Here is a 27112-nt window from a genome sequence, read left to right as displayed (position 1 = left end):
CTTTTGGGTACAACTAACTTTTCCATTTTATCAAGGCGTGCCCGACAGCCCTTAGGGGTTATCTGGGCATAAAGGTCCCAACTGTGAACATCATGGGATGCCCCCAGGCAGAGGGTGCAGACCTCATGGGGGTCTGTGATGGACATAGTTCTGGGGCACTGGAGGCACTGGCGAAAGCTATTGCAAAAAGTATGCATCGCGTAGTCAATGATCAGCGGTCACAGGACGATGAAGCAGTCTGAAATAGACTGTGAAAACTCGATGGACTTCCCAGATCGCAGACAGAGGACCTGAAAAACCATGAGGGACCCTACGCGATGCAGGAAAGAAAAACTTCAAAAATTGCAAAAACTACAAAAAAGTGCAAGCTCCACAACCACAAGGTAAAAGCTTTGCAGAATGGAAGAGACTGAAGAGAGAACCTGCGTGGACACGGGATTAGTGGCATGCCAAGTGTGCCAGTCAAAGTTTCCGGACCAGGCTCCATCTGATGTCACCCATGTGCAAGGACTTTCCTGCTTGTCCTTGGAAAAAATAGTTTATGGACTTTTCCTCCAGGAACTTATCTAAACTTTTTTAAACCCAGCTACACTAACTGCCCTAACCACATCCTCCAGCAACAAATTCCAGAGCTTAATTATACGCTGAGTGAGAAAGAATTTTCTCTGTTTTAAATGTGCTACTTGCTAACTTCATGGAGTGCCCCCTAGTGCTTTTATTATCTGAAAGAGTAAATAACCGATTCACATCTACTCATTCTAGTCCTCATGATTTATAGACCTCTATCATAGTCCCCCTCAGCCATGTCTCCTCCAAGCTTTCTGGCCAATGGCACTGCAGGATGTTTATCTTCATTTCTTCAGGGATGCTGGGATATGTATGCTCTTCCGAGTCAAGGTAGCATCTAAAGTATCTGCTTGAACTACAGTGCAAAGGTCAGCCACTACCTGGAGGCCGGCACAAAGGAAATGAATTCTCTGGGGAAGTGCCATAGGGCAGAACAGCCTCCACAGAGCATGCAAACCCCCCATTGTGCCACAGCTATTATCTGCCCTTAAATAAGCCATGTGTGGCAGCAGTATCACAACTCAAGCCATAACAATGCATACTGTGGCACCGGGCAAGGAAGGAGAAATTGGCAGGTGTTGACTTCCCTTTCCAGCCAGGCATGGCATGGAGAGCGCCTTACAGGGGAAACCCTCCAGCCAGCAAAGATTACCAGTGGTGCCTAGGGATGCTTTCTAGAGAGAGGGAGCAGCAGCAGAGACTAAGTCGAGAGACACGGAAAGAAAAAATGTAATCAAGAGTATCATCCTTCACAATTAAATGAGTTAAAAGCAAATACGTATTAATTCAAAGCTCAATCTCAGTTTACCGATGGTCGTAAGGAAAAATTTCCTCCTTAAGTCTCACAGTTTCTGTCATTTCAGGAATAGAGCAGCAGCTTCACAGATTTTTTTTTTTTTTTTTTTTTTTTTTTAAATCTGTTCTGGGTTTGCAAACACCACCAGCACCCAAGGCCAACACGAAAGATGAAAAGGACACCAGTACTAAACAGTGTTAGTTCCCAAGGCTAATCACTTCCCCCAGGCTGCTGACATCAAGCAATCATTTGGAATAAATGCTCTGCAGCTATGTGTGTGCGTGCGAGACACTGAGTGTAACATCTTTACAGGGTTTGTGTTGGTTCCTAAAGTCAGGGTTAGTTTGTTACCAAAGAGCCCGCCAGTGGCTGTACCAAAGGAAGGAGCGCTTGTGGTTGTAGTTCCAAATCCCGTAGTTTTGTTACCAAACAGGGTCTGAAAAGGTAAGAGAAACAAAAACCCGGGTGAGATGGTGGCACTAAACCCTGCGGGTGGTTCAGCACGTTTACAGAATCATGCAAGAATACTCCCTACTGCTTGCCAAATTTACTCTTACCTGCTCGTTTCCTTTCACTTCTGCCAGACCAGTCCAGACAAATGGCTTATATACTCCTCTACCAGCAGATGGAGATTGCTAAAGTCACCACATATAGGGTCCTAACGTATCTCCCCTAACCTCGGAAAACTAGCCAGCAAGCAGCCCGACGGAGCTCCTAAACCGCAAGGATACCCATCAGAGAAAGTGAGAGGGAGCAGTTTGGGAGGGTGCTGGATTCAAGGAAAGAAAGCTAGCAGGTAAAACTAGATTTTACCTCATCATCCTGCCAGACTATGCATCAAAGCTTCCCCTCAGACTGGCTCTCAGAACATCTGAGCCAAAAGCAGCCTCCTCTCTGGCTCCAAGATGCAGATGGGATGTAAGGACACCCAAATAACCACCATGCATATCCCCTTCCCAAGGAGAAACTAGGAGAATTTCCACTCATGAAAAGGCCTGAGCCTTAGTTGACGTCCCTGACCCATCAAGCAACTAAAACCTTAAAAACAGCTTCTGTCGTTCACTAAAAAGGATGAACAGGTGAGCAGATTCCCTAAAGAAATCAACCTGCAATATTAGGCTGGTGAATACCTTCACCACCTTCCACAGAGAAATCCCCCTGAAAGAAGGCTGAAATACCATCGGGTTAATGTGAAACCACCTTAGGCAAAAAAAACAAACAAACCTGGTACAGATCTACACTGCCTCAGAATCTTAAAGCGAGCTCCCTATAAGAGAGAGTTTGATGCTCTGAAATCTACTTCTGAGCATATAACTACCAGAAACACAGCCTTTAAAATCAGATCTTTCAGAGAGGGATTCAAAGCTCACTCAAATTTAGATTTCCAAGGGAACATGTTCCCTCATGGGAAGGGAAATGTTTCAACTGAGGAAAGCGCAAAACATCCAGATACACAAGTGACAAACCCTGCAATTCACCCCTGTAGGAGGCAATCAGCAGTCCTTTTTAAGACCAATGATGTCTTCCATGGCTAAATAACCCAAGCTGCCAAGACTCACGCTCCACACCCCTCACAAAAGCTAGTGCGGAGGATTTCTTGTGGACCTGTACAAATGTAGAAACTGCCTTTCCTCACCAGAAGTGTCCTCTCAAGGATCCGGAGCTAGATCCTTGCATGCTACCAGGCCCTGTACCAGCAGGCCCCCTGGGAGGCTTTTCCACCTCAGTTCTCATGAGGTCTGCATCTGGGCACCACCAGAATCACCGGATTCTGAACCGCAGCTATTTTCTGCAGAATGAGCCACAAGATGCCATAGCAGAAAGAAATAAAAGCAGGCCACGAGAAGGCCAAGGCTGCGATAACACATCCAGACCCTTGCAACGTTCCTTTTTTTTTCACCTTGGCATTCCTTTTTGTTCCCATGTCCATTTTGGGTCTCCCCACCTGGCTACAATTAGGGCGAAGGCACCTTTCAAACATTCCCACTCTTCTGGATCCAAGAAATGAAGACTCAAGAAATTCACTTGGACATCCCTCCACCCCTAGAATGTGAGTTACCAACAGCACTCAGAATTGCTGCTCTGCTCAGAGAACGAGACTCACTTCCTCGGTCACCTAACTCCTCCTGGTTCCACCCTGGTGATTCACATATGCCACCGCTGTTGCATGGTCTGAATTTATACAGCCTGTCCTTGCACTAGCCAAACTTAACTTCTATAAGGCCTCTCATATGGCACTTGTTTCCAAACAAATGGAGGACCAAATGGCCTCCACAGTCCTCCATATCCCCTGTGCCACTTGATTCCAACAGTCCCCAACTGAAAAGACTGGCGTTATTTCTAGGTTCTTCATATCCAGCCACCAAACTGCCCTTATCTGCACAGACACCCCAAAACCCACCCCAACCCTCCAAATGTAATTTATTGCAACACCCTCCCCCCCCCCACAAAAAAAAGCCCCTGCCGAAACTCCCTGGTGGTCCAGCGGGGGTCCCGGGCCGTTGGCTGCCAGCAATCAAAATGGCACAGATGGCCCTTTGCTCTTTCCATGTGACAGCCTATTGGTGCCATTGGCCTATGTCACATGGAAGGAGCAATGGAACGCAAATGCTTAGCACCCCGAAACGAACCCCATCTGGATGAGCCGCTATGGACGCACCGTTCATCTTGCCACAAACATCCTAACGCCACCACTTGAACCCGGAGAGAACTGAAAGCTAGCCCTTTTGCCAAACCCTCTTGCAAGAAGGTTAGAATGTGGACTATCGAGGCCCACCTAGGGGAAACATTCGACCCACTACACCAAGAGTCAAAAACCTTCCAGACTCGGACATACGTAAGAGGTGGAAGTTTTGCGAGCCCGTAAGAGAGTGGAAATCACTGAATCCGGATACCCCTTCTTTCTCAACTGCCGCTTCTCATAAGCCAAGCTGCTAGACAAAAGCGATCCACCTGGTCAAAAAATACTGAACCCTGCTGCAGGAGATTCGGAAGATGACCCAGACGGAGCGGCCCGTCCACTGCAAGGTTGAGGAGATCCACAAACCATGGCCTTCGTGGCCATTCCGGAGCCACCAGCACCACCGCTCCCGGATGGGCTTCTATCCTTCTCAAGACCTTGCCTACCAGAGGCCAAGGAGCAGAATGTCACGAGGCCATGGGATGACAAGAGCGTCCACCCCTTCCGCTCCGTGCTCTCTTCTGCGACTGAAGAAGTGTGGCGCCATGGTATTCCCTCGAGTCGCTAGTAGATCCAAACGGGGAATCCCCCAGCGATGAGATATCAATGCGAACACCTCGGAAAGCTCCCATTCTCCGGGATCCAATCTCTGACGGCTCAGAAAATCCGCCTGTACATTGTCTACTGCGGTAATGTGTGAAGCCGCTATCCTGAGCAGATGAGTTTCTGCCGAGGCCATGATCTCATCCGCCTCTACGGGGCGGCTCTTTGTGACTCCCTGCCGGTTCATTTATGCTACTATTACGTTGTCTGCGAGCACTCTCGCCGAACAACGATGAACCCGAGGCAAGAACTTCTGCAGGGCCAAGCGGAGTGCCCTGGTCTCGAGACGACTGATGGACCATTGTACTTCCTGCTGCGTCCATTGGCCTTGGGCTGCCTGAGATTGGCAAACTGCCTCCCAGCCGGAAAGACTGGCATCCGTCATCACAATAGTCCACTGAGGGACCTCCAGATCCATCCCCCGGGACAAGTGTTCATGGGTCAGCCACCAAGCTAGGCTTCCAACATGAGAACAAAGCCCTTTGCAATGGCCTCATATGAGCGAAAGCCCACGGGACCAACTCCAGAGTAGATGCCATAGAACCGAGAACCTGTAAATAGTACCACGCCCTGGGAACTGGCAGGGACAAGAGATGCTGAACTTGCAACATAAGTTTGTCTATCCAATCCTGCATCAGGAAGACCTTTCCCAATCCGAGTATCGAATCTCGCCCCCAAAAAATCCAAGACCTGGGCGGGGGGACAACTGGCTCTTGTCTGCATTGATGATCCAACCCAGAGCATGAAGTGTGAGCCAGTCGGAGCGCCGCCGCCACAACCACCATCACCTTGGTAAATGTGCGCAGAGCGGTCTCAAGCCCAAAGGGAAATGCCTGAAACTGGGATTCTTGCCAAGGACCATAAACCGGAGATACCACTGATGGTCCTTCCGAATTGCAATGTGTAGATACGCTTCCATTAAATCGAGGTATGCTAAGAACTCCCCTGCTCTGACAGGTGATTATGGAATGTAGCGTCTCCATACGAAAACGGGTCACTCGGAGCTCTGTTGAACTTCTTCAGATCTAAAATCGGACGGAAGGACCATTCCTTCTTCGGAACCAGAAAATAAATTGAATACCTGCCAATTCGAAGTTCGTTCAGAGGAACTGGAACGACTGCCCCGAGGTCCAACAACCGGCAAAGCATGAGACACATCTGGTTGCCTTTTCTCCAGAGACCCACAGAGTGACACCAGAAATAGATCGCGTAAGGGACGAGCAAAATCTAAGGCGTAGCTGTGTTCTATAATGTTTAGAACCCAATCGTAAAACAGGGACAGCTGCCCCCCAACAACCGGAACAGGGGAGTGGGCCGGCGCTATTTCATTGGGAGGACTTGACTCCCATCGCCCATGTGGCACTCTCAGGTGGGTCAACGGCCACGAAAGGAATGAGACCAGTCTGCGACCTGCCGGACAACTGTCTTTGGCCAAATGGAGTTGGCTTAAACTGGCGAAAATGGCGCTGCCCCCAAAATCACGACCAGGAAGGGCTGAAACCTCTGGAAGCTTTTGGCCTATCCTCCGGGAGCTTGTACACTTTATTTTCCCCCAAGGACTTAATGAGCTGCTCCAAATCATCTCCAAAAAGTAATTTCCCCCGAAACGGAAAAGGACCCAGCTGCGATTTGGAGGAAACAGCCGACCAATTACAGAGCCATAAAAGCCTGCGGGCTGACACCGCAGAAGCAATAGTACGTGAAGACATACGAAGGAGATCATACAAAGCATCCACCCCAAATGATCAGCCTGCTCAGACTCCTCCGGGGAGAGCTCTCTGGCACTCAGGAGTTGTATCCACCGGAGACTCGCACGCTGCATTAAACTACTGCTGGAACCCCCAGAGCAGACACGCTTGAGAAGCACCTCCAGCTTACGAGCCTGAGGGTCCTTAAGGGCAGCCGCCCCAACCACAGGAATAGTCGTACACTTGATGACTGTGGATACGACCGCATCAACCTTGAGAACCTTAAGGAGGTCAAGAGAGTCATCTGGCAGTGGGTACAATTTTTCCATAGCTCTGCCTACGCAGAAGCTACCTTCCAGAGTATCCCACTCCCGAAACATCAGCTGGAGTAACATAGGATGAAAAGGAAAGTCCTAGCCGGGGGACGAAGACCAGATAGCACCAGACCCACTGTGTCCTGATCCTGAGGCGTCGGCGTCTGACCAGCCAGTATGCTCAACTCTACTAGGACATGTGGAATCATCGGCTCCAACTCATATCTACGAAAGAGCCTAAGGACCCGAGGATCATCCCCTTCCACCAGGGCCACATGCTCTGAAACCTCATTCGTGTCCGCTTGAAGTGGATCCGCCAGCGGCACCACCCCCTGGTTCCTGGAACCAGACCCTTCCCGTACCACCCTAATTTGGGAGACCCCAGGAAGATCCGGCCTAGAAAACTGCATGGGAGGAGACCCATCCCCAGGCCACCCCGGAGGGGGCTCAGGATCTCACATGGGCATAAGGCTAGCTAAATAAGCCTTATGCAATAGTAAAATAAAATCAGCTGAAAAAGGATGCCGGTCCTTTAAATTTTCCCGACGGGGGATACCCAAAGGAGCATGGGAAGCAGGAAATAATGGGGAGACCTGGGCCAAAAATACTGCAGAAATAACTGAGGAGGGAGATCACTTCCCCCTGCTGAGCTATCTGCATCAGCATCTAAGGCTCCTAAAATGACCACCGTTCCCGCGTTCCATGGGAGTGGGGCAAGCTGAGTACAACGAGGCAGCATCGGGGCACCATACCATGGGACCAATGTGCCTGCCTCCCCCTGCCACCAGCTGCCCCTGCTGATGGGCCCTCGCCCCCCGGGAAGACACCAGGAGCAGAGGCTCTCTCTAAAGAGCCGTGCTGCCGGCTCCCCACAGGATTTGCAGGACAAAGCACACGGCATTGCCGAGCTGAACAAGGAGGGGAGGCTGTGAAAATAAACCCCGGGAGGCCGAATAAGAACAGCACAGCTGCAAAAAAAAAAAAAAAAAAAAAAAAAAACCACGTTCCGATTCTATTTTTTTTTTTTTTAATTCGCATTGGCCTCACTAGAGCACAACCCGCAGTTGTCTCTGGGTCAGGTGGGGAGGGACTGGCTCACCAGTAAATCCACCCCCCCAGTCTCTCACCGGCTGCTGCTCCTGGTACACTGGAGTGAAGGGCAAGGCACATGGCTGGCCTACCACAGAGGAGAAATGATTCTGCTCCTCGGGAGGCCCGGCTTTTTTTTTTTTTTTTAAACTTTGTTTCAGCCAAGCAAATTTAAAGGACTCCTGTCACTGCAACTCTTTTTTTTCTTGTAGAGTTAATTAGCCAGGACTGCAGTTTCCACCACCTTCATCTGCTGGAGACAGAGAAATACAGAAGGGGCTGCAGGTGGCACATCTTACTTACAGGGGTGTCTCAAGTTTTTCTCTGTCTCCATCTGCTGGAAGGGAGGCATAACTCAGCAGTCTGGGTTGATCCGGGTACATACAGGGAATGAAATTGAATGTGAACAACTGCAAAGTGATGCACTTAGGGAAGAGTAACCCAAATTATAGCTACACAATGCAAGGTTCCACATTAGGAGTCACCATTCAGGAAAAGGATCGAGGCATCATTGTTGATAAGTTGAAATCTTCTGCTCAGTGTGCAGCAGCAGCAGCCAAAAAAGCAAACAGAATGCTAGGAATTATTAGGAAAGGAATGGAGAATAAAACAGAATATCATGTCTATCATTCCATGGTGCGACCTCATCTTGAGTACTGCGTGCAATACTGGTCACCACATCTCAAAAAAATATAGCAATTAGAAAAGGAACAAGAAAGGCTAAAGAGGTTGGGATTGTTCAGCTTGGAGAAGAGACAGCTAAGGGGAGATATGATAGAGATTTACAAAATAATGAATGGAATGGAACATGTGAATGTTAATCTGTTTACTCTTTCAAAAAGTACAAAGACTCAAGGACACAAAATGAGGTTATAGTATGTGGTACACTTAAAATTAATAAAAATTGGTTTGGTTTTTTTTTTTTTACTCAGCACATAATTAAGCTCTGGAATTTACTGCTAAATCATGTGATGTAAGCTGTTCGTGTAGTTGTGCTTAAAAAAAAAAAAAGATTTGGACAAGTTTCTGAAGGAAAGCCAATAAACTATTAAAGTGAAGTTGCAGAAATCCACTGCTTATCCCTGCGATAAGCAGCACGAGATCTCTACCCCTCTGGATGCTGCCAGGTACTTGTGGCCTGGTTTGGCCTCTGTTGGAAACAAGATAGTGGGCTTGATGGACCCTTGGTCTGACCCAGCATGGCAAGAATGCTGGGTCAGACCAGCCATCTACAGACCTGGAGTAGATGGCCTACCACTTCAAGGTAGGCCATCTACTCCAGGTCTGTAGCAGCTTCCTGAAGCTTGAGTCCATTGTTGACATGCTCTAGTCACTGCAGACAGCTTCCTGCAAAGCTAGACCAGCGATCTCAAAGGATTGAGAAGAGATTCAATCTTCTGGTGCTGGAGATCCTTTACAGCCATACCCACACTACTAGGATAGTGGTTTTCCCTAGTGTTCACACACACCAGCAGATCCACCCAGGGCACCTTTAGCTTCTCTTCCACCTGCAGACCTTCAATCTCAGGAGAATGTTACTCTATTGCTCTCAGATCTTTGATAGACTGGGGCAAGTACAGGGAACACACTTGGGCTTTTATGCCTGCCATAATAGGACCTCCCACAACCTTGTTCCCTTCTGCTTTCCCCTCAGAAATGCTAAGGCTGCCAGAGCAGTAAGGATCAGAGAAGGCAACTCCTCACTTAGGATCACTTCAAGATCCCTCCTCTAGACTCTCATAAGAACATAAGAATTTTTTTGAGATGCGGCGACCAGAATTGTACACAGTATTCAAGGTGCGGTCTCACCATGGAGCGATACAGAGGCATTATGACATTTTCCGTTTTATTTACCATTCCCTTCCTAATAATTCCTAACCTTCTGTTTGCTTTTTTGACTGCCGCAGCACACTGAGCCGACGATTTTAAAGTATTATTCACTATGATACCTAGATCTTTTTCCTGGGTGGTAGTTCCTAATATGGAACCTAACATCGTGTAACTTCAGCAAAGGTTATTTTTCCCTATATGCATCACCTTGCACTTGTCCACTTTAAATTTCATCTGCCATTTGGATGCCCAATCTTCCAGTCTCGCAAGGTCCTCCTGCAATGTATCACAATCCGCTTGTGATTTAACTACTCTGAATAATTTTGTATCATCCACAAAGTTGATAACCTGACTCGTCATATTCCTTTCCAGATCATTTATAAATATATTGAAAAGCACCAGTCCAAGTACAGATCCCTCAGGGACTGCACTGTTTACCCTTTTCCACTGAGAAAATTGACCATTTAATCCTTCTCTGTTTCCTCTCTTTTAACCAGTTTGCAATCCACAAAAGGACATCGCCTCCTATCCCATGACTTTTTAGTTTTCCTAGAAGTCTCTCATGAGGGACTTTGTCAAACGCCTTCTGAAAATCCAAATACATTACATCTACCAGTTCTCCTTCATCCACGTTTATTAACCCCTTCAAAAAAATGAAGCAGATGTGTTAGGCAAGACTTTCCTTGGGTAAATCCATGGAGGGTACTGGAAGCCAATAGTAACAGGTGGGAGAGAGAAAAAGGGAAATAAAAAAAAATGGATAAAGTGCGTAGCTTGCTGGGCAGACTGGATGGGCCCATTCTTCTTCTGCAGTCTTCTTCTTCTGCAGTCATTTCTATGTTTCTATGTGACTGTGTTCCATTAAACCATGTCTTTCTATATGCTCTGCGATTTTGGTCTTGAGAATAGTTTCCACTATTTTTCCCGGAACTGAAATCAAGCTCACTGGTCTATAGTTTCCCGGATCACCCTTGGAGCCCTTTTTAAATATTGGGGTTACATTGGCCACCCTCCAGTCTTCAGGTACAATGGATGATTTTAATGATAGGTTACAAATTTTAACTAACCAGAAATTTCATTTTTGAGTTCCTTCAGTACCCTAAGATGCATACCATCCGGTCCAGGTGATTTGCTACTCTCCCTCAGAAATCACCTTGATGTCCTTCCTTCAGGAACACTAAAGAAGCCCCCAAGCAAGAGAACTTTTCCTCACCAGTGCTGGGTTCCCATACCCCTGGGAAGTACTAACAGGAGAAGAAGCACCCACACCAGCACTCTACTTTAGCAGGGAAGGCCTGATGCAACAGAACAAATTCTGCCAGGAAAAAAGAAGAGGCGGAAGGAGAACTGCAGATCCTGCAGAAATCCTCTGAAAGACCCATCTCAAAGCTCTCCGCCCGGCTGCCATTCCAAACAGTTGAAAATACACTGGTGGGAACTTTTCCTTAAGCAGCCCCAGCCACATCTGGGTTCTGGTTCCCTCTCCCTCCTCAGAACATTTGAAGCAATGGCTGCTGATGCCTGCATTAACTTGACAAGCTCCAAAAACTCCAGCATGCTTCCTACCCTCTGCTGTAGATATGGATCCCCGCACCCTTGCCAGTACTCACTGCTGGTTCCAGGATCTAAACCAGCCACATCTACCACTTCAGCTGGCTGCACCAGAGTTTGTCTTTTTTCTGTTTTTAAACTTTATACGAAAGCTGCACTTTCAAAGCTGTCAGCAGCTAGAGGAGGGTAGGGAGAAATAAGAGGAAAGGAGGGAAGCGGTGAAAAGCAAAAAACTTTCCAGTCCAGAGGATATAGCCCTCTGGACTGGAAGCCCCCTGATATAGAAAAATTGCTTACTAGTAACAGTTTTCCGTGGACAGCAGAACAGCCACACAAGATGGACGACATGATCTGATGGCGCTGGATTGTTTCTCTCTTACAGCCCAGAAACTTTAACCCTGCCTTCTGACCCATGTGCGGGTCTTCCCACATGGAATCCTCCCTCGGGCTTTTCCCCAGCTAATCCATCTTCCTGGGGAGGAGGGAGGGATTATATGGCTGTTTGTTAACAGCCACACAAGAAGGACTCTCAGCTGAGGGTTGCTTTGAAATAGTTCATCTTCGATTTTTATTTTGCAACCCATAATGTATGTTGTAGGAAGCTGGTTTGATTCATTTAAAATGTTTTTAAGCACTGCTTGATCAAATATACTGTCTGTGTGAATCTATCCAGACAGTAATGTTGTGTAAAAGTATGTATTGTTTCCATGTGACAGTTCTACAGATATCCTGAATTGTTGTGGAGTTGATATGTTCCAGTCACGGCCGTAGCTTATATTTTATGTGTTTTCATTGGCTGTGGTGAATTCATACCTAGGATTCTATAGCAGTAAGAAATACACTGAATGAGCCATTTTGACATTTGCTTTGATAGCTGCCCCTTTTTCAGTTGCATCATAGGATATGAATAGTTGAATTAATGCTCTGAATGTTCATGCTCAATCTCCATAGAATAATCTGCAGTGCGGTATGCAGTTTTGGAAAGAAAGTCAAAAGTATTATTTCTAGATTCAGGTGGAATTGATATACCACTTGAAAGCAAGATATCAGAGTATTTTCTTCTGAAATATCCATGTGTAGGAAGACTAGGTTATTAGTGCTTGTAGCTCACTCTTCTGGTCGATTTTATTCTATTGGAAATAACATTTTCCACGTCACAAATTGCATGTCTGCATTAGCCATTGGTTCCATATGGGGGCTTTAACAGCTCTATCAAAACTATTTAAGACCCACTGTGGTGGTCTTAGTGGAGCATTTACACTGTAAAGACTTTATGAATCTTGCCACTATTAATTACTGTGAAATTGGCTTACCATCAACGGGGATACGATCAGCTGCTACTGCGCTTACATGAATGCTGATGGAATTTGTCTAAGCCGTGAGGTGATCTCAGTATTGGAGTAATTTTGATATCTAACATTGGAATGGCTGCTCTGTCTTCTTGCTACAATAGCTGTTGCAGACACTTTTGTAGCAGTACTGAAAGAATATGTTTAGCGCAGTCCTTTGTGTCTGCCTTGATTTCACTGAAGGGTTGCTGTTCCTCTGGCAATTCTTTTGATAATTTGTGTGGCTTTTCAAGGTTATTGTACAGATACTGGATCATTTGGATCGGGTATGCCCCTATTCTTGCTTGCAAGGCAGCCCCTGATATATTCTTTCCAATTGTGTCAACGAGCCTTGGGTCTTTCCCCAGAGACAAACTGAATTAGGATTTCATTTTCTTAGTTTTCCTCTTCACGGATGCCACAACAGTAGATTCATGCAGGGTTTGAACTTTTTCATGCCCCCAAGCATTTTTAGATCCTATATTTGCCATCTGTTTTTTTGTCACTGGTAGCCCTGAGAGAGGCATCTTCCTGATTTTTGATCAACCTTCAGTCATGCACTGGTAGTGCTTTGCTTTGTACCACTTTGGTGACTAGATGAAATTTAGGACTCCTTGTTAGTCTCTAGTTTCTTCAGTACCTTCCTCTAAACTGGACTATCTCTGAAAGCTCATGCCTCAATAAACTGGTCTGTAAGGTGCCACCTGCCTCCTGTCATTTTTACTACACCAGACTAACAAGAACATCCCTCTGAAGATGATGTCCACTTTAAACTGAATGGTATTGACATGGATATTTCATAGGAAGTTCAGGTACATCAAATCTTCCTAGGTTGTTTGGGTGGCAAGTCCAATGGGATATCAGAGTCTATGATATGGAGTCACTTGAACTCCATGAGTCAACAGAAATGGTCTGCACAGTTTCTTCTGTTTTTGCTTCTTGGCTGTCTAAGTCATGTTTGTCTTCTAATGAGCATAATAAAAAATAATGTGAACCCTCTTAACTTTTCTAGTACGGTTGTAGGCATTTGCTTCAAGTCCGTCTGCCCATAATTTTTGCACAAACGTATGCTATTCTTGCACTGGCTGTTGTGGTAGCAAGCCTGGATTTAAATGTTTTGATGCTTTTGTGTTTTCTTTTCCTTGTACACTTAACTATTTCAAAGCTCTGAACTGAAACGCTATCTTGTGGCGTTCTAGAATGTTTGTGCCAAGGTTTAGGAACAGAGCGATCTGTGCAGGTGAAACAACTCTGTGCTGGGTTTCTTCAGTGCCAATGAATCTCAGGGCTCTGTGCTGTGTTTTTCCCAGAGCTGCTATTCTCGGTTCCCCTGCCTTGGCACCAATAGTTCAGCAGTGTGCTCTGGCGCCGATCTTTACTGGCTCCAGCAACTAGCCCCATAGGTGAGAGTCACAGCTCTAATGTTTTGGGTGTGCTATGTCTAACAATGTCGACTTGACACCTATGATCTTTCACGATCTGGAGAGGCTGTTTGAAAGTGGCATGTTTTGCTCCAATCCAATGGGACTGGATGCTCATATTTAAGTCAGAGCTCCCTGTAAGCTAGAGCTCTCTGGGACATATGTCCACAGGGGCCACAGTAAACATATTATATTTTGGCCAAAGGCATTTTAGGCAAAGGGAATGTAAAAGTTTGCTTTCCGTAAACCGCGTTTTCTTTACATAGCACGATAATTTAACCATGCTCTCTGGGTGATGTCATCTGACATGGGGGCAGAGCCATCTCTCCAAGAATTTTGGAGCTTTGCTATATGTGCATGTGCAGCTCTTCCCACACGTTCCCTGCAGGTCTCCTCAGTTGGTGATAAAGCTTTCTGTAGAAATGTAGGTAGCTGTCCAGGAAGGAGGGCTGTATTGCAAGGCTAAACCATCCTGCTATCTACGGAAAACATCGTTTGTGGTAAGCAAACTTGCTTTTTTTCAATTGATAAGCAGGCAGAATTAGCCATACGCTCTGGGAGTCCCAAGCTCAGGGTTGCCTTGATTATGTGAAATGCATTTTCTTTGTCCAATCTTCTCATCTGGAGATTTATTTATTTGCACCGCATCCTCTTTATGGACAGCTTCAAGATTTTGTTGTGTGTTTTAAGACTGTTGCTCCCACCAAGTTGTCTGAAGCAGACTGTTGATCGAGACAATAGTGGGATGTGAACGTATGAATCGATGACCAGTTGGCTGCTTTACAAATTTCCTGAATTGGAATATTGTAAAAGTGCGCTGGTAGCCCTTGCTCTCACCTGATGGAACTCTGATGCAACCTTTCAGTTGAGCAGAATGTGCAGTATAGCAAACTTGAATACACTAAGGTGTCCAATTTGACAATGTCCTCTTTGCCACCACACCACCAGGGGCATTTGGATTAAAAGACGAATAAATAGGCTGTTTGTCTGATGGACTGAGTCCTTTTCTTGTAATAGGCTAAAGCTTGCTTGCAATCTTAAGTACGCAATGTCCTCTGTCAGTGTGGTTTTAAAAAAAACAAAAAACAAACAAACATGGGCAGAGATGTTTGATTCAAATGAAAAGCCAAGAGCACTTTTGGTAATAAAGATGAATGGGTCTGGAGTAAGACCTTGTCATGGCAAAATTGTAAGTATAGGGAATAGAATACCAGTGCTTGAAGCTCGATTACTCATCTTGCTGAAGTTATTGCAATGAGAAAAACAACCTTTCAAGTTAAGCATTTTAAAAATGTTGATTCCGGAGGTTCAAACTGGATACACAAGTCTAGAGCACACTTATGTCCCAAGGATCCGGAGGTTTTTGGATTGGAGGGCGAAGTCTGAGAAGGCCTTTCATAAAGCAAGATACCAGAGGATGAGTAAAAATGGAAGGCCCATCCTTTGTGGATAAGCTATCGCACTTAGATGAAACAGTGTGGATGCGGTTGCTAATCTTGATACTGAGTATGAAGGTATTCCAGCAAGTTCTGTGGCATGCAAGTGAACGGATTGATTTTATTTGCACACCACCATTCTGAGTATCTTTTTCCATTTGAAGGCATAATTTCTTCTAGTTGAAGGCTCTCACACACAGTAGAATGTTTTGAATGTATGTCAGCAGCTGCAAATGCTCTAGAACAATCCGTTCAATCTCCATGTCATCAACTGAAGGAAGAAATGCATCAGGTGGAGAAGTGTTCCCCCTTCCTGGGTTAATAGAAATGCACTGTCCCCTGGCGTACTGGTAGATGACTGGAAAGTTGTACTAGATAGGTATACCAAGGTTGTCTCTGCCATGCCAGCATAACGATAATCATGTTTTTGTCTTGGATACATTTTTAGATTGGTAGATAGAGGAATTGGCGGGGATGCGTAGAAAAAGCTACTCAACCAAGGGATCAGGAACGCATCCTAATATACCCTTCAATGGCTGGGGTGAATAGAGCAGAATCAGTCCAGTTTTGTGCTTTGTTCTATTGCAAATAGGTCAATACACAGAAGTCCCCAGTGACTGAAGAAATCATCTGCTGTCTGGTCTAATGACCATTTGCGAGTACAAAAATTCCTGCTGAGTGTCTGCTTCCATATTCGCTACACATGGCAGGTAGATCACCTGCAGGGCGATCAAATGCATTTCTGCCCACTCCAAAATCTGTACAGCTTCCTTACAGAGGGTCCTGGAACCCATGGCTACTTGACTGTCTGTATGTGTCACATATATCCCTTGAAGTTTTGGCACAAATGTAGGAATTGCATTCTTTATCTCTCTCAACTCAGAGTCTGATCTAGAAATTGCTTTTTTCCGGAGACCATAAGCTCTGGTTTTGAACTGAAGTGGACTCCCCATCCCTGCAATGAAACATCCATTGAGTGTATTAACTGATGATGAAGTGGAATCCAAAAGGGGGTCCCTTTTTTCATGACTGACGGAGTCAGGCACCAAGATCTCTTTTCATGGAGGCAGTAATCCGTGCTCTTTGACATTGGTTGTCTGTATTGCATCTAATGAGCCTTTAACCCCCATTACAATCGCTGCATGTGCAGGCTGGTATGAGGGATTACAGGCATTACCACCACAACTCAGAACAAGAATTCAACATATTGTTGCATGTGTTTGTTGCTGTAGGTGGAGGCAAAGTGAGCGTACTACCTGAGCTCTGTTGTCGGGCAGGAATGCTCTGCAAAGAGGTGTATGGATCTTTGCTCCGATGAATTGGAGGACCTGAGATGGAATGAAATTGGACTTTTCCTAATTTATGAGAAACCCCATGGTGGCTAGATGTCCAAAGATCGCTTGCGCTCAGGGCAACAATGAGCCAGTCGTCCAGATATGGGAAAATCCTAATCCCCTTCTTTCATAAATGAGCCATAGCCACTGCAAGGCATTTTGTGAAAACTCTCAGGGCAAAGGAAAGTCAAAACGGAAGAACTTTTTACAGGTAATGACGAGAATCCACTTGGAAGAATAGATAGTGCCAATACAACTTGTGGATAGGTATGCGAGGATATGAATCCTTCAGGTCCAAGAAACATATCCAATCGCTGGGTTTTATGAATGGTAGAAAGACACGGTCATCTTGAATTTGTTCTTGTTTATAGATTTGTTGAGAGATTGTGGGTCCAGTATTGGACGAAAACCCCCAGTCTTTTTCAGAATGAGGAAGTATTGGGAATAGTAGCCTCTGTTGAGCTGCGATTCGGGCAGAATGCGAATCACTCAGAGTACAGCCTTCACTTCCTGCTTCAAAGGAATTTGTGCAGGATCCTATGTTGGTGCTGCTAGATGTGGCATAGGTGGGAGTTATTTGAAATCTAGCTTGTATCCCTGAAAGATGATACTCAGAACCTATTGGTCTGAAGTGATGGTCGACCAGGCCTGGTAAAAGTACGTCAATACCTGCTGCTACTTTTGACCGTGTTGATTTCTCTAGCGATTTCTTGCTGAGATTTTTTGGTTTGTGATCTTGGCAGTTGGTATACCTACAAGGCTGGCATTACCAGTAGGGCCTCCTTCCAAAGTAGGATTTTTTGTATTGAGAGTAATATCTCTTGGTTGTACTCTGCTTTTACCAGGGTGAAGTGAGCGACAGTACCACTACATTCTGTTCTTTTATTTGAGAAACAGAATAGATTGTCCACCTTGCAAGGCAAGTCTGCTAGCTTCTTGTGGACATCTTCCCTAAACGTGCTAGATCATAATCAAGCCATCCTACAAGCAGCAATGGATACTGTGGACATACATGCCAAGATATCGTAGACAGTCCAAAGCAGATGCCTTAGCCCTTCTTACAAATCAGAGACTGTTACTTGTTCACCCGTGTCCTTCTTTACGAAAGGTTTCAGGTTCTGAAGCCTCATCGAGGTACTGGGTTATATAAAATTGATGTTGAATCCTCGAGTTAAGCATGGAACTCTGAAAAACCTTGTGGCCAAAGTCATCAAGGATTATGTTATCCGTGCCTAGGGGTGTGTTGGAATGGAGCCTTCATTTCTGTGATTTCCTCATTGCCGACTCTACAACTACTGAGGCATGCAGGAGGTGTTCCACCCCATAGCGAGAAGACTCGTCCGGAAACCTTGAATAGAGGGACTCCCAGGTCTTATAACCATTACTGATCTAGCAGTGAATGAGAAGGTAAAGCTATTGGTTCTGCCAGTACCTTTAAAATCTTCAAAATACCAAGCAGCTCAGATCTGGGGTCCAGAATCTTGCATGTTTCCAACTTTAGGACCCTAAGTACCCACGTTCTCTATAGATTTTAAGTAGGTTAAATCCTCAGGCGGCGAGGAGGGCTCTGATAGCTTCTCTGCCAGATCTGATGAATTCCTGTGGAGCTACCCAGTGAAGAATGTGGTGACTTGTAGTTGATCATCTGGTTCTGGTGAGAATTGCAGGACAGGTTGTGCCCCTGCATATAGCAAGCTTCCCTCTCCCCCTATTGGAGACAAAGAATATTCTCTAAACGGGGAGAGATCTTTCAGAAGATGTCTCTGGCCAATGAGGTTCTGAATGATCACTGGTAGCCAGAGTATTGAAGAAAGTTTTTAATATAGCTGAAATCTGGTCCATTGGGTGTGAGGCTGCTGTGCTCTGGGTTATATAGTGTCTTGCTTCGAATGCAATGATGTCTGCATCCCTGGAAGGGCTCCAAGGAGGAAGCTTCCCATTGCATTTCCACAGTGGAGCCACAGCCGCTAACAAGATGGAAGAATTCAGAGTTCTAACATGCTTTGAAGACAGAGGTTCCAGAATGGAAACCTTGCGTCTCTTTTGCAAAGGCTCTTGCAGGAGAGGAGAGATGTCGTTTAAGTGCACCGGAAGACAGACCTGAGTGGATCCTCTTCCCCAACTGAGATGTTGTGAAAGAGGCTGTAGAGTGCACTCAAATTGGAGACAGTCTCATGTCATCTTGGCCTGAAGAAATGGACTCCACTGGATCATCTAGTATTAAAACTGAAGGTGTGCTGGTTGTTAATGCTCCCCTTCCTCCTTCTCTAGAAATTGTTCTGATGGTATCTTTTAGGTGGAATAGCCTTCAGTTTGGATATTTTGCCCCATGCATCAGCCATAAGCCTGTCCTGTGTGAAGTGCATGGCAGCTGCGTCGAGAGATTGCAGCTTTGTATGCGTCATGTGGGGGATGCGTTTAGCATCAATCTGCATCGGGCATGTTATGCTTCGGACACATTGATGACTTCTTTGCATGTTTCCCATGCGTCACAAGTTCCAGTGCCATATGGGACGCGGCCTTAAGACACGGTTCCGATGCCTACTGTTTTTCAGCAGACTTGCAAGAGAGCCTGATGGCAGTGGCGAGACACCTGCTTTCAAATGAAGCATGCTGGAACTTTTATTCATCTGGCTCTTTTTAGCGGTGGTGTCCACCAGGCCTATGGATAAATCCCTTAACAGATCTGGGTGGTGGGATTTCAGGCCCAGGGATGAGAGTGTTGATCAGCCGTTGGTAGGTGGAGGAAAGGGAGTGTAGCTACCTATCATCGATGATCCATCTTCCTTTAGCCTACTGTTTTTTTGTGGCTCGCTGCCTCTGGGCATGTGGTGACATCCAGCTGCAGTCCTGGCAGGAGGCCTGGTTGTGGTCAGGCCTAAAGATATAAGTAACAATTATGCCCATCCATGACGGCTGCATTCGCAATATTTAAATCCCAGTGTCTTGGGGGATATGCTAGCACTGAAAAGTGCTGTTTTGGGGTTTCACTGCTGTGAAGGAATAAAAACAGACACGTGTCAGCATAACTTAGGAATGGAGAAAAAAAAAGAGAAGAGCTGCGCAGGTACACAAAGCAAAGTTCCACAATTTTTAGGGATGGCTTTGCCCCCGTGACGCTGGATAACATCATGCAGAGAGCATGGCTAATTCAGCCTGCTTATCGATGGAAAAGTCTAGTATAGACAGCGTGTGTCCACACACTTAAAATTTTTAAACTAACTTTTCCCTTTCCTCTCTGAAGTAGTTTGTTTTGACACTGAGGAGATCTACTCTAACACAGAGAAAAGATTTTCCAACCATTTGCTGAGCACACAAAAATAGTTAGGGTGGATGTATGGAAAGACCTGTGCAGGCTCAGAAGTCAGGGTTAAACTTTCTAAGCTCAGAGAGAAACAGCTGACCTGGTGCTGGATGACGTTATCCATCTTGTGTGGCTGTTTGCTGTGCTTGCCCACAGAGAAAAGCCAATTCTACTGGCAGAGGTCCAGATCTAGATCTGTCACCCCAGGAGTCCAAGAATCTTCAGAAGCATGGCTATGCTACCCCACCATCTACTAGAGGCAGAGAATACTGTGAGGCTAACGTAAGCACTGAGCCCTATATGGGGTGACATCAGCAAACCAGTTTGCCCTCTTCCTCCATCTGCAGCTAGGAGTGCATAATCTGTCTCTGAACTGGTTTGGCAGGACAATAAGTAATCTTAATTAAATGAGCATCCGAGGCAATCCACATGGATATTTTAAGGTTGTTATATATTTCTATAAAAAGAGTAGATGAACAAATGTTTAAATGAACAAGTTAACTGCTAATGTCAGTAATGAGCAATTAAGGCATGTTTTGGTAATTTTGTTTAAAATTTTACTTTTTCTTGTAATTTATCATTTTAATTGATTAATGTGTGTGTAGGATTGTAATCTGCCTGCCTTTTAGATAGGGGTGGACCATAAATTTATAAATAAATCAAATCTTTGCTCATAGCAAATGGACAGCATGGGGCCTTTGAGCCAGCAGTGGCCCTGCCCATGCATGATGGGATGGACTCGGGCCACTGCAGGATCTGTGATCTTGTACTGGCCCCATGCTAAATTTTCAGTACTAATGCTGTTGGCATTTGCTGATCACTGTTTTGGGACCAGCAATGAGCAGAGGGGAAGGAATGAATATGCATGGCCAGGTGGAGACTGCCACTAACTTATCCACCACTGAAACTACCCCAAAGAAACAGTTTTACTACAGTCAGCAGCCTGCCCTTTTTCTCACCAAATGTCATCCACTTTTGGCCTGAGGCCCAAAGAAATATATTGCCACTGACCTGGCCTGGAGGAAGAGTTTGAGGCATGGATCAGCTGTAGATTGACTGGAAGGTGTAAGATATTGGGGGTCGAGAGAATGGTTGAGGTGGTGGTGAGAGGGGTTAAGTGATGCGAGAACATGAATGCGGGATGTACTGAAAGAGGGGGGGGGTTATAAGGGGCTTGTAGGAGAGAGGATCAGGAGGAGCTGAAGGGATAGGATGAGGAGGTGAAGATGGGATCAGGCGGAGTGTGGGAAGGGTGACAATGGAGTGATTGAGGGGGAACGCACCCCTGCTAAATTGTTTTGGTCATCTTTTGGAGTCATGTGAATTTTCAAAGGCTAAAATGGAGTCACTTTGGATAAAGGTTTGGTGAGCCCTGCCACAGAGAGAAGTGATACCGGGGTAAAAAGATCCTGGAAACAGCACTCTCCAGGGGTGATATCGACAGCAGTTATGCCATGCAAACATACCGAACTGCCAACGGCACCAAATCCTGTGTTGGGTTGTCCAAAAAGGCCTGTTCCAGCTCCAAATGCAGAACCAGTGTTCGTGTTGGTAGCAGTTCCAAAAAGGCCCCCTGACTGTGTGGGCTGAGTCCCCCCAAATAAACCCTGCAATACCAAGAGAAAGGAGGACGGTAAAAACAGATAGTTACAATGGGGACAGCACCGCAGCCAAAGGCGATGCGCTACACCCTGCCCTCTCCTGCTCTGTGCTCAGTCTGCGGTACTTGAGGTTTATAATGGGCCTCAGATGAGAACAAGTGTCACTACAGGGAGAGGACATTTATACTGTTTCCACACACCATACTAAACATTGATTTCAAAGAAAAACAAAAGGCAAGCCTCCTGCCCACCAGACGTGGCCTAGGACCATAAATATTTATTGCAAGCTGAAAACAAATCAAACAGCCCACATCTCGCAGAGCTGGCCAGGACTAGAAGATACTCGCAGTACTGTGCAGTGCAGACTTCTGCACACCTAATACTGAACAAAACAGACACAGGAATAAAGCAAAGACTCAGGAAAGAGAAGACCAGGGCCACAACGTGAGGAGCAGAGAAACTCCTGACTTCACTGCTCCGTTACACGGGATCTGGGAATCCTTCCAGCTGTCCCCTGCTTGGAGATTTCACACTTGCAGCTCCTTCTAGTGTCCATCACTGTTTGTACGCCAGCACTCACCACACAAACCACGACTGTCATGGAATTAGAGGGTTGCTCGGCAATGATGAAGCACTCATCTTTCATAGCTTTACTTTGATTTTACTGCTCCCACATGAGCTGTACCAGCCTAATATTCTTTGAGGCTTCTGAAACCACCAGCCCAACATCTGCACTTCATGGCAGGTATTTAACAGTAGCAGAGCTCCCTTACCATGGTGTTAGTCTGTGGCTGCCCTATGGTGTTGGTGTTGCCGAAGGAAAAGCCTGTGTTCTGCGTGGTCGGGACCTGGCCAAATGGCTTGCTGAATAGGCTGGTGGTCGGCTGCGATGGTTGGCCAAAGAGTCCCCCTGTATTTGCTCCAAATGCACTGGTGCCTGGAAATGACAGAACATGCAAGAAAAAAATTACAATCTTAAACTAAATATTCTTCACAAAAGAAATCCTGGTGTGGGAGGGGCTGGACCGAAACTGGAGTGGCTAGCTCATGCCCAGAGTCTTGCCAGCAAAATGATGGCTAGGATAATACTAGACTAGCTTGAGAAGCAAGATGGAGAGAATGGGAAAGAGGACTGACTGAAAAAAATGGTTTGGATAGGTCTGCTAGGGAGGGAGGATCGAGGAGAGATTTAATAGGGAGTACTATGAACAAGTTGAGAAGCAATGTTCAATGTATTGCAAACAATCATTTATTTATTAAAAATAAATATGATTCACCTACAATTACAAAACTTGCTAGGCGAAGTACAAGTATCTTTTTACAGCATTAAACACAACAGAATAAAACCAGTGATCCTAACTTCAGTGCCAGAAAGATCATAAAAAATTGTGCTAGAGAACAAAATTGTACAACACATAAAAAGCCATGGTTTAATGGGACACAGCTAGCATGGTAATGGAGGAGAAGTCCATTACCTGCTACTAATCAAGTTGACAGAGAATAGCCACTGCTATTACTAGCAACAGTAACATGGAATAGACTTGGTTTTTGGGTACATGCCAGATACTTGTAGCCTGGATTGACCTCTTTTGGAAACAGGATGCTGGGCTTGGACCCCTGGTCTGACCCAGTATGGCAATTTCTTATGTTCTTAACCAAGGGAAGTCTTGCCTCACAAATCTCCTACATTTTTTATGAAGAAGTGAACAAACGTGGATAAAGGTTCAGAAGGCGTTTGACAAAGTCCCTCATGAGAGGCTTCTAAGAAAACTAAAAAAAGTCATGGGATAGGAAGCGATGTCCTTTTGTGGATTACAAACTGGTTAAAAGACAGGAAACAGTAATATTAAATGGACAATTTTCTCAGTGGAAAAGGGTAAACAGTGGAGTGCCTCAGGGATCTGTACTTGGACCGGTGCTTTTCAGTATATTAATGAATGATCTGGAAAGAACGACAAATGAGGTGATCAAATTTGCAGATGACAAAATTATTCAGAGTAGTTAAATCACAAGCGGATTGTATTAAATTGCAAGAGGATCTTGCAAGACTGGAAGATTGGGCATCCATATGGCAGATGAAAACATAATATGGACAAGTGTAAGGTGATGCATATAGGGAAAAATAACCCATGCTGTAATAATCCATCCATATTAAGAGAACCCAGGAAATAGATCTAGGTGTCAGTTGATAATATACTGAAAGAATCGTCTCAGTGTGCTGCAGCAGTCAAAAAGACAAACAAACATTAGGAATTATTAGGAAGGGAATGGCAAATAAAATGGAGAATGTCATAATGCCTATCACCAATATTACATATAGATCGTCCCTTAATCAACGAAAACAATTGTATCCCAAAAAATGTTGATCACCGATTTATATCTAATATTCTGAGATGCACACTGAACATTGTTATACGTAAATCGGATCTTAATACCCTGCGGATATAGAGCTCAACATTTGCTCTGTATTTTCACCTCTTCGGGGTCAGCTTTAATCATTGGCCCAAGTACCTCCAATTTTTTTTAATTTTTAGGGGGTTTTTTTTAATTTTTTGTAAAAACTTTAGCTTTTATAAATTAGAAACATAACTATAATACTTCCCCTTTAGTTGGATTTCAGAGTCCAGAATTATGTTTCTAATTTAAAAAAGCTAAAAAGTTTTTACAAAAAATTAAAAAAAAAAACCTAAAAATTAAGAAGTTGGGGGGTACTTGGGCCGATGATTAAAGAGGACCCCAAAGCGGTGAAGATACAGAGCAAAGGTTGAGCTCTATATCCGCAGGGTATTATGAAGATCCGATTTACATATAACATATAAAGTATAGAATGTTCAAAGTGCATCTCTCAGAATATTGAATTAGATATAAATCGGTGATCAACGTTTTTTGGGACATAATGCCTATCACTCCATGGTGAGACTGGACCTGTGTGCGCAATTCTGGTCGCCGCATCTCAAAAAAAAGATAGATGTGCACTAGAGAAGGTTCAGAGAAGGGCAACCAAAATGATAAAGGCGATAGAATCTCCCCTATGAGGAAAGGCTGAAGAGGTTAGGGCTGTTCAGTTTGCAGAAGAGATGGCTGAAGGGGAATATGACAAATCATAAAATTATGAGGACTAGAATGGGTAAATGTGAAAGGAAAATTAGTTTCTTATCTGATAATTTTCGTTCCTGTAGTACCACGGATCAGTCCAGACTCCTGGGTTTTGCACCACCCCCCTCCCTCTAGCAGATGGAGACAAAAGTTTTCAAAACAAAACTCCACCTTATATAGGATGGTGCCACCTAGAGTCCGGCAGTATTACTCAATGTCAAAGCAGAATGGCTCTCAAAAAACCACCACAACTATGTACAATAACCCTTCAACAAGAAAATGAAATAACCGGTTCGCTTAACCCTCCTAGGAACTGAACCTGTAGAAGCACTTGAGGACGGTCAATCCAATTTCTGCAGATCTGAAAATAAATCAATCAATAACTGAGCGGACTCTCCCTTACTTCCCTGCGTTCCCCGGTCTGGACTGATCCGTGGTACTACAGGAACGAAAATCATCAAGTAAGAAACTAATTTTCTTTTCCCTATATGTACCTGGATCAGTCCAGACTCCTGGGATGTACCAGAGCTTTCCTACATGGGATGGGATCTGGAGAGACCCACTCTAAGCACGGCTTCTCCAACGTCTCCTTCACCCAGTGCCTGAACATCCAATCTGTAGTGTCTGGCAAAGGTATGCAAAGACTTCCAAGTCGCCGCCCTGCAGATCTCCTGCGGTGAGATCATTTGAGACGCTGCCCAAGAAGCCGCCTGCGAACAGGTAGAATGAGCCCGAAGACCAAACGATACAGGCTTACCATGCAGCAAATATGCCAAGCCTATAGCCTCTTACAACCAGGGCGAAATAGTAGCTTTAGATGCCATATTTCCTTGTTTCGGATCAGCCCAGAGCACAAACACACATTAGTAACTTCCAGATAACGCAACAATGCCCGAACATACAGGTTCTGTAAGTCTTTAGACATAGGATCTGACCGGTCCAAAATGGGAAACGACGGAAGCTCCACTGATTCACATGAAAAGCAGACACCACCTTCAGAAGAAAGGAAGGAACCATCTGCAAGGAAAACACCAGAATCTGAAATTCTCAGAAACTGCTCCCTACAGGATAGAGGCTGGAGCTCAGATACCCTGCTAGCAGATGTGATAGCGATAAGGAAAAATCACCTTTAACGTGAGATCCTTTATTGTAGCCGTTTTCAGAGGCTCAAAGAGTGCCATATACAGAGGTGAGAGAACCAAGTTCAGATTCCAAGAAGGACATGGGTGCCTGATCGGGGGACATAAATACTTTGCCCCCTTTAGGAAATGAGCCACATCGGGCTGAGCAGCCAACGCCACGCCTTGAATGGAACCGTGCAAACCATCAAGAGCTGCCACCTGAACCCTCAGGGAACTACACGATAAGCCCTTGGCGAGTCCGGATTGTAAGAAACCTAAAATATCCGACAACGAAAACAGAGTAGGAACAATCACCCGGGTCCACGCACCAAGATGCAAAGATTCGCCACACGCGTACATACGCGTTTCCACCGGGAAAGCAAGGCCCTCTGGAGAGGCCACAAGTGCGAAGGCCCACAGATCGGTGGTGGAGGCCTTGGTTCCCAGGACCTGCAGGTAGTCCCACGCGGTGGGGGCCTCGAGCACTATGAACCGGTGAATCTGTTCACAAAGCGCATGCGCCCGCTCCGGACGCAGGAACACCTTGCCCTCCTTTGTGTCGAAATGGGCCCCCAGGAAGTCCAACGACTGGGATGGGACCAGATTGCTCTTGGCAAAGTTGACAATCCACCCCAGGGAGTGGAGCAGCTGTACTACTCTGTCGACCGCCTGGAGACCCTGTATCCGAGATTTCACCCGTATGAGCTAGTCGTCGAGGTAGGGATACACCAGGATTCCTTCCCTGCGTAGAGTAGCTGCCACTACCACCTTGACCTTTGTAAAGACCTGTGGAGCTGTGGCCAAACCAAAAGAGCCCGGAACTGAAAATGCTGTCCCAGTATCTTGAAACGAAGGTAGCGTTGATGGGCCTGGTGGATCGGGATGTGAAGATATGCCTCCGTGAGATCCAGCGAGGCCAAGAATTCCCCTGGGTGCACTGCAGCCAACACCGAGCGGAGAGTCTCCATCCGAAAACAAGGAACTCTGAGAGACTTGACGGTCTTGAGAGCTAGAATAGGCCGGAATGTACCTTCCTTCTTGGGAACCATGAAATAGATGGAATAATGACCTCGGCCCAGCTCGGAGGCGGCAACCAGCACTATTGCGCCCAGCGATAGGAGGCAGTCGAGGGTCTGCCGGACAGCCCTTTGTTTGTGAAGGGACCCGCAAGGGGAGAACAGAAACCTGTCTCGAGGCGCGTGTAGAAAATCCAAGGTGTAGCCGTGTCTTAGAATATCCAGAACCCACTGATCCGACGTGATTTGGACCCACTCTTTGTAGAAGAGAGCAATCCGACACCCCAGCTGGGGAATCTGCTCGCGGGTCCTCCTGGCATCATTGGGCAGATTTAGA

General features: G+C 45.7%; 1 protein-coding gene across 5 annotated transcripts in view; it reads right to left on the bottom strand.

The window, feature by feature from the left end:
* NUP98 (nucleoporin 98) overlaps positions 1–27112 on the bottom strand; it is a 435464-nt gene that overhangs the window by 201755 nt on the left and 206597 nt on the right. For 2 of the 5 annotated variants that reach the window (XM_029601961.1, XM_029601960.1), the window contains exons 8-10: positions 22316–22479; positions 21408–21548; positions 1715–1799 (exon numbers count right to left, since the gene is read on the bottom strand). In XM_029601961.1, the coding sequence (XP_029457821.1) occupies positions 1715–1799; positions 21408–21548; positions 22316–22479 (390 nt within the window). The remainder of the gene's footprint in view (positions 1–1714; positions 1800–21407; positions 21549–22315; positions 22480–27112) is intronic. The other 3 variants (XM_029601962.1, XM_029601964.1, XM_029601965.1) reach the window with 3 other exon arrangements.

Source organism: Rhinatrema bivittatum, chromosome 5 (assembly GCF_901001135.1).
Source record: "Rhinatrema bivittatum chromosome 5, aRhiBiv1.1, whole genome shotgun sequence".
NCBI lineage: Eukaryota > Metazoa > Chordata > Amphibia > Gymnophiona > Rhinatrematidae > Rhinatrema > Rhinatrema bivittatum.
The sequence above is the reverse complement of the archived record's forward strand: the minus strand, read 5'-3'. Positions and strand labels throughout refer to the sequence as shown.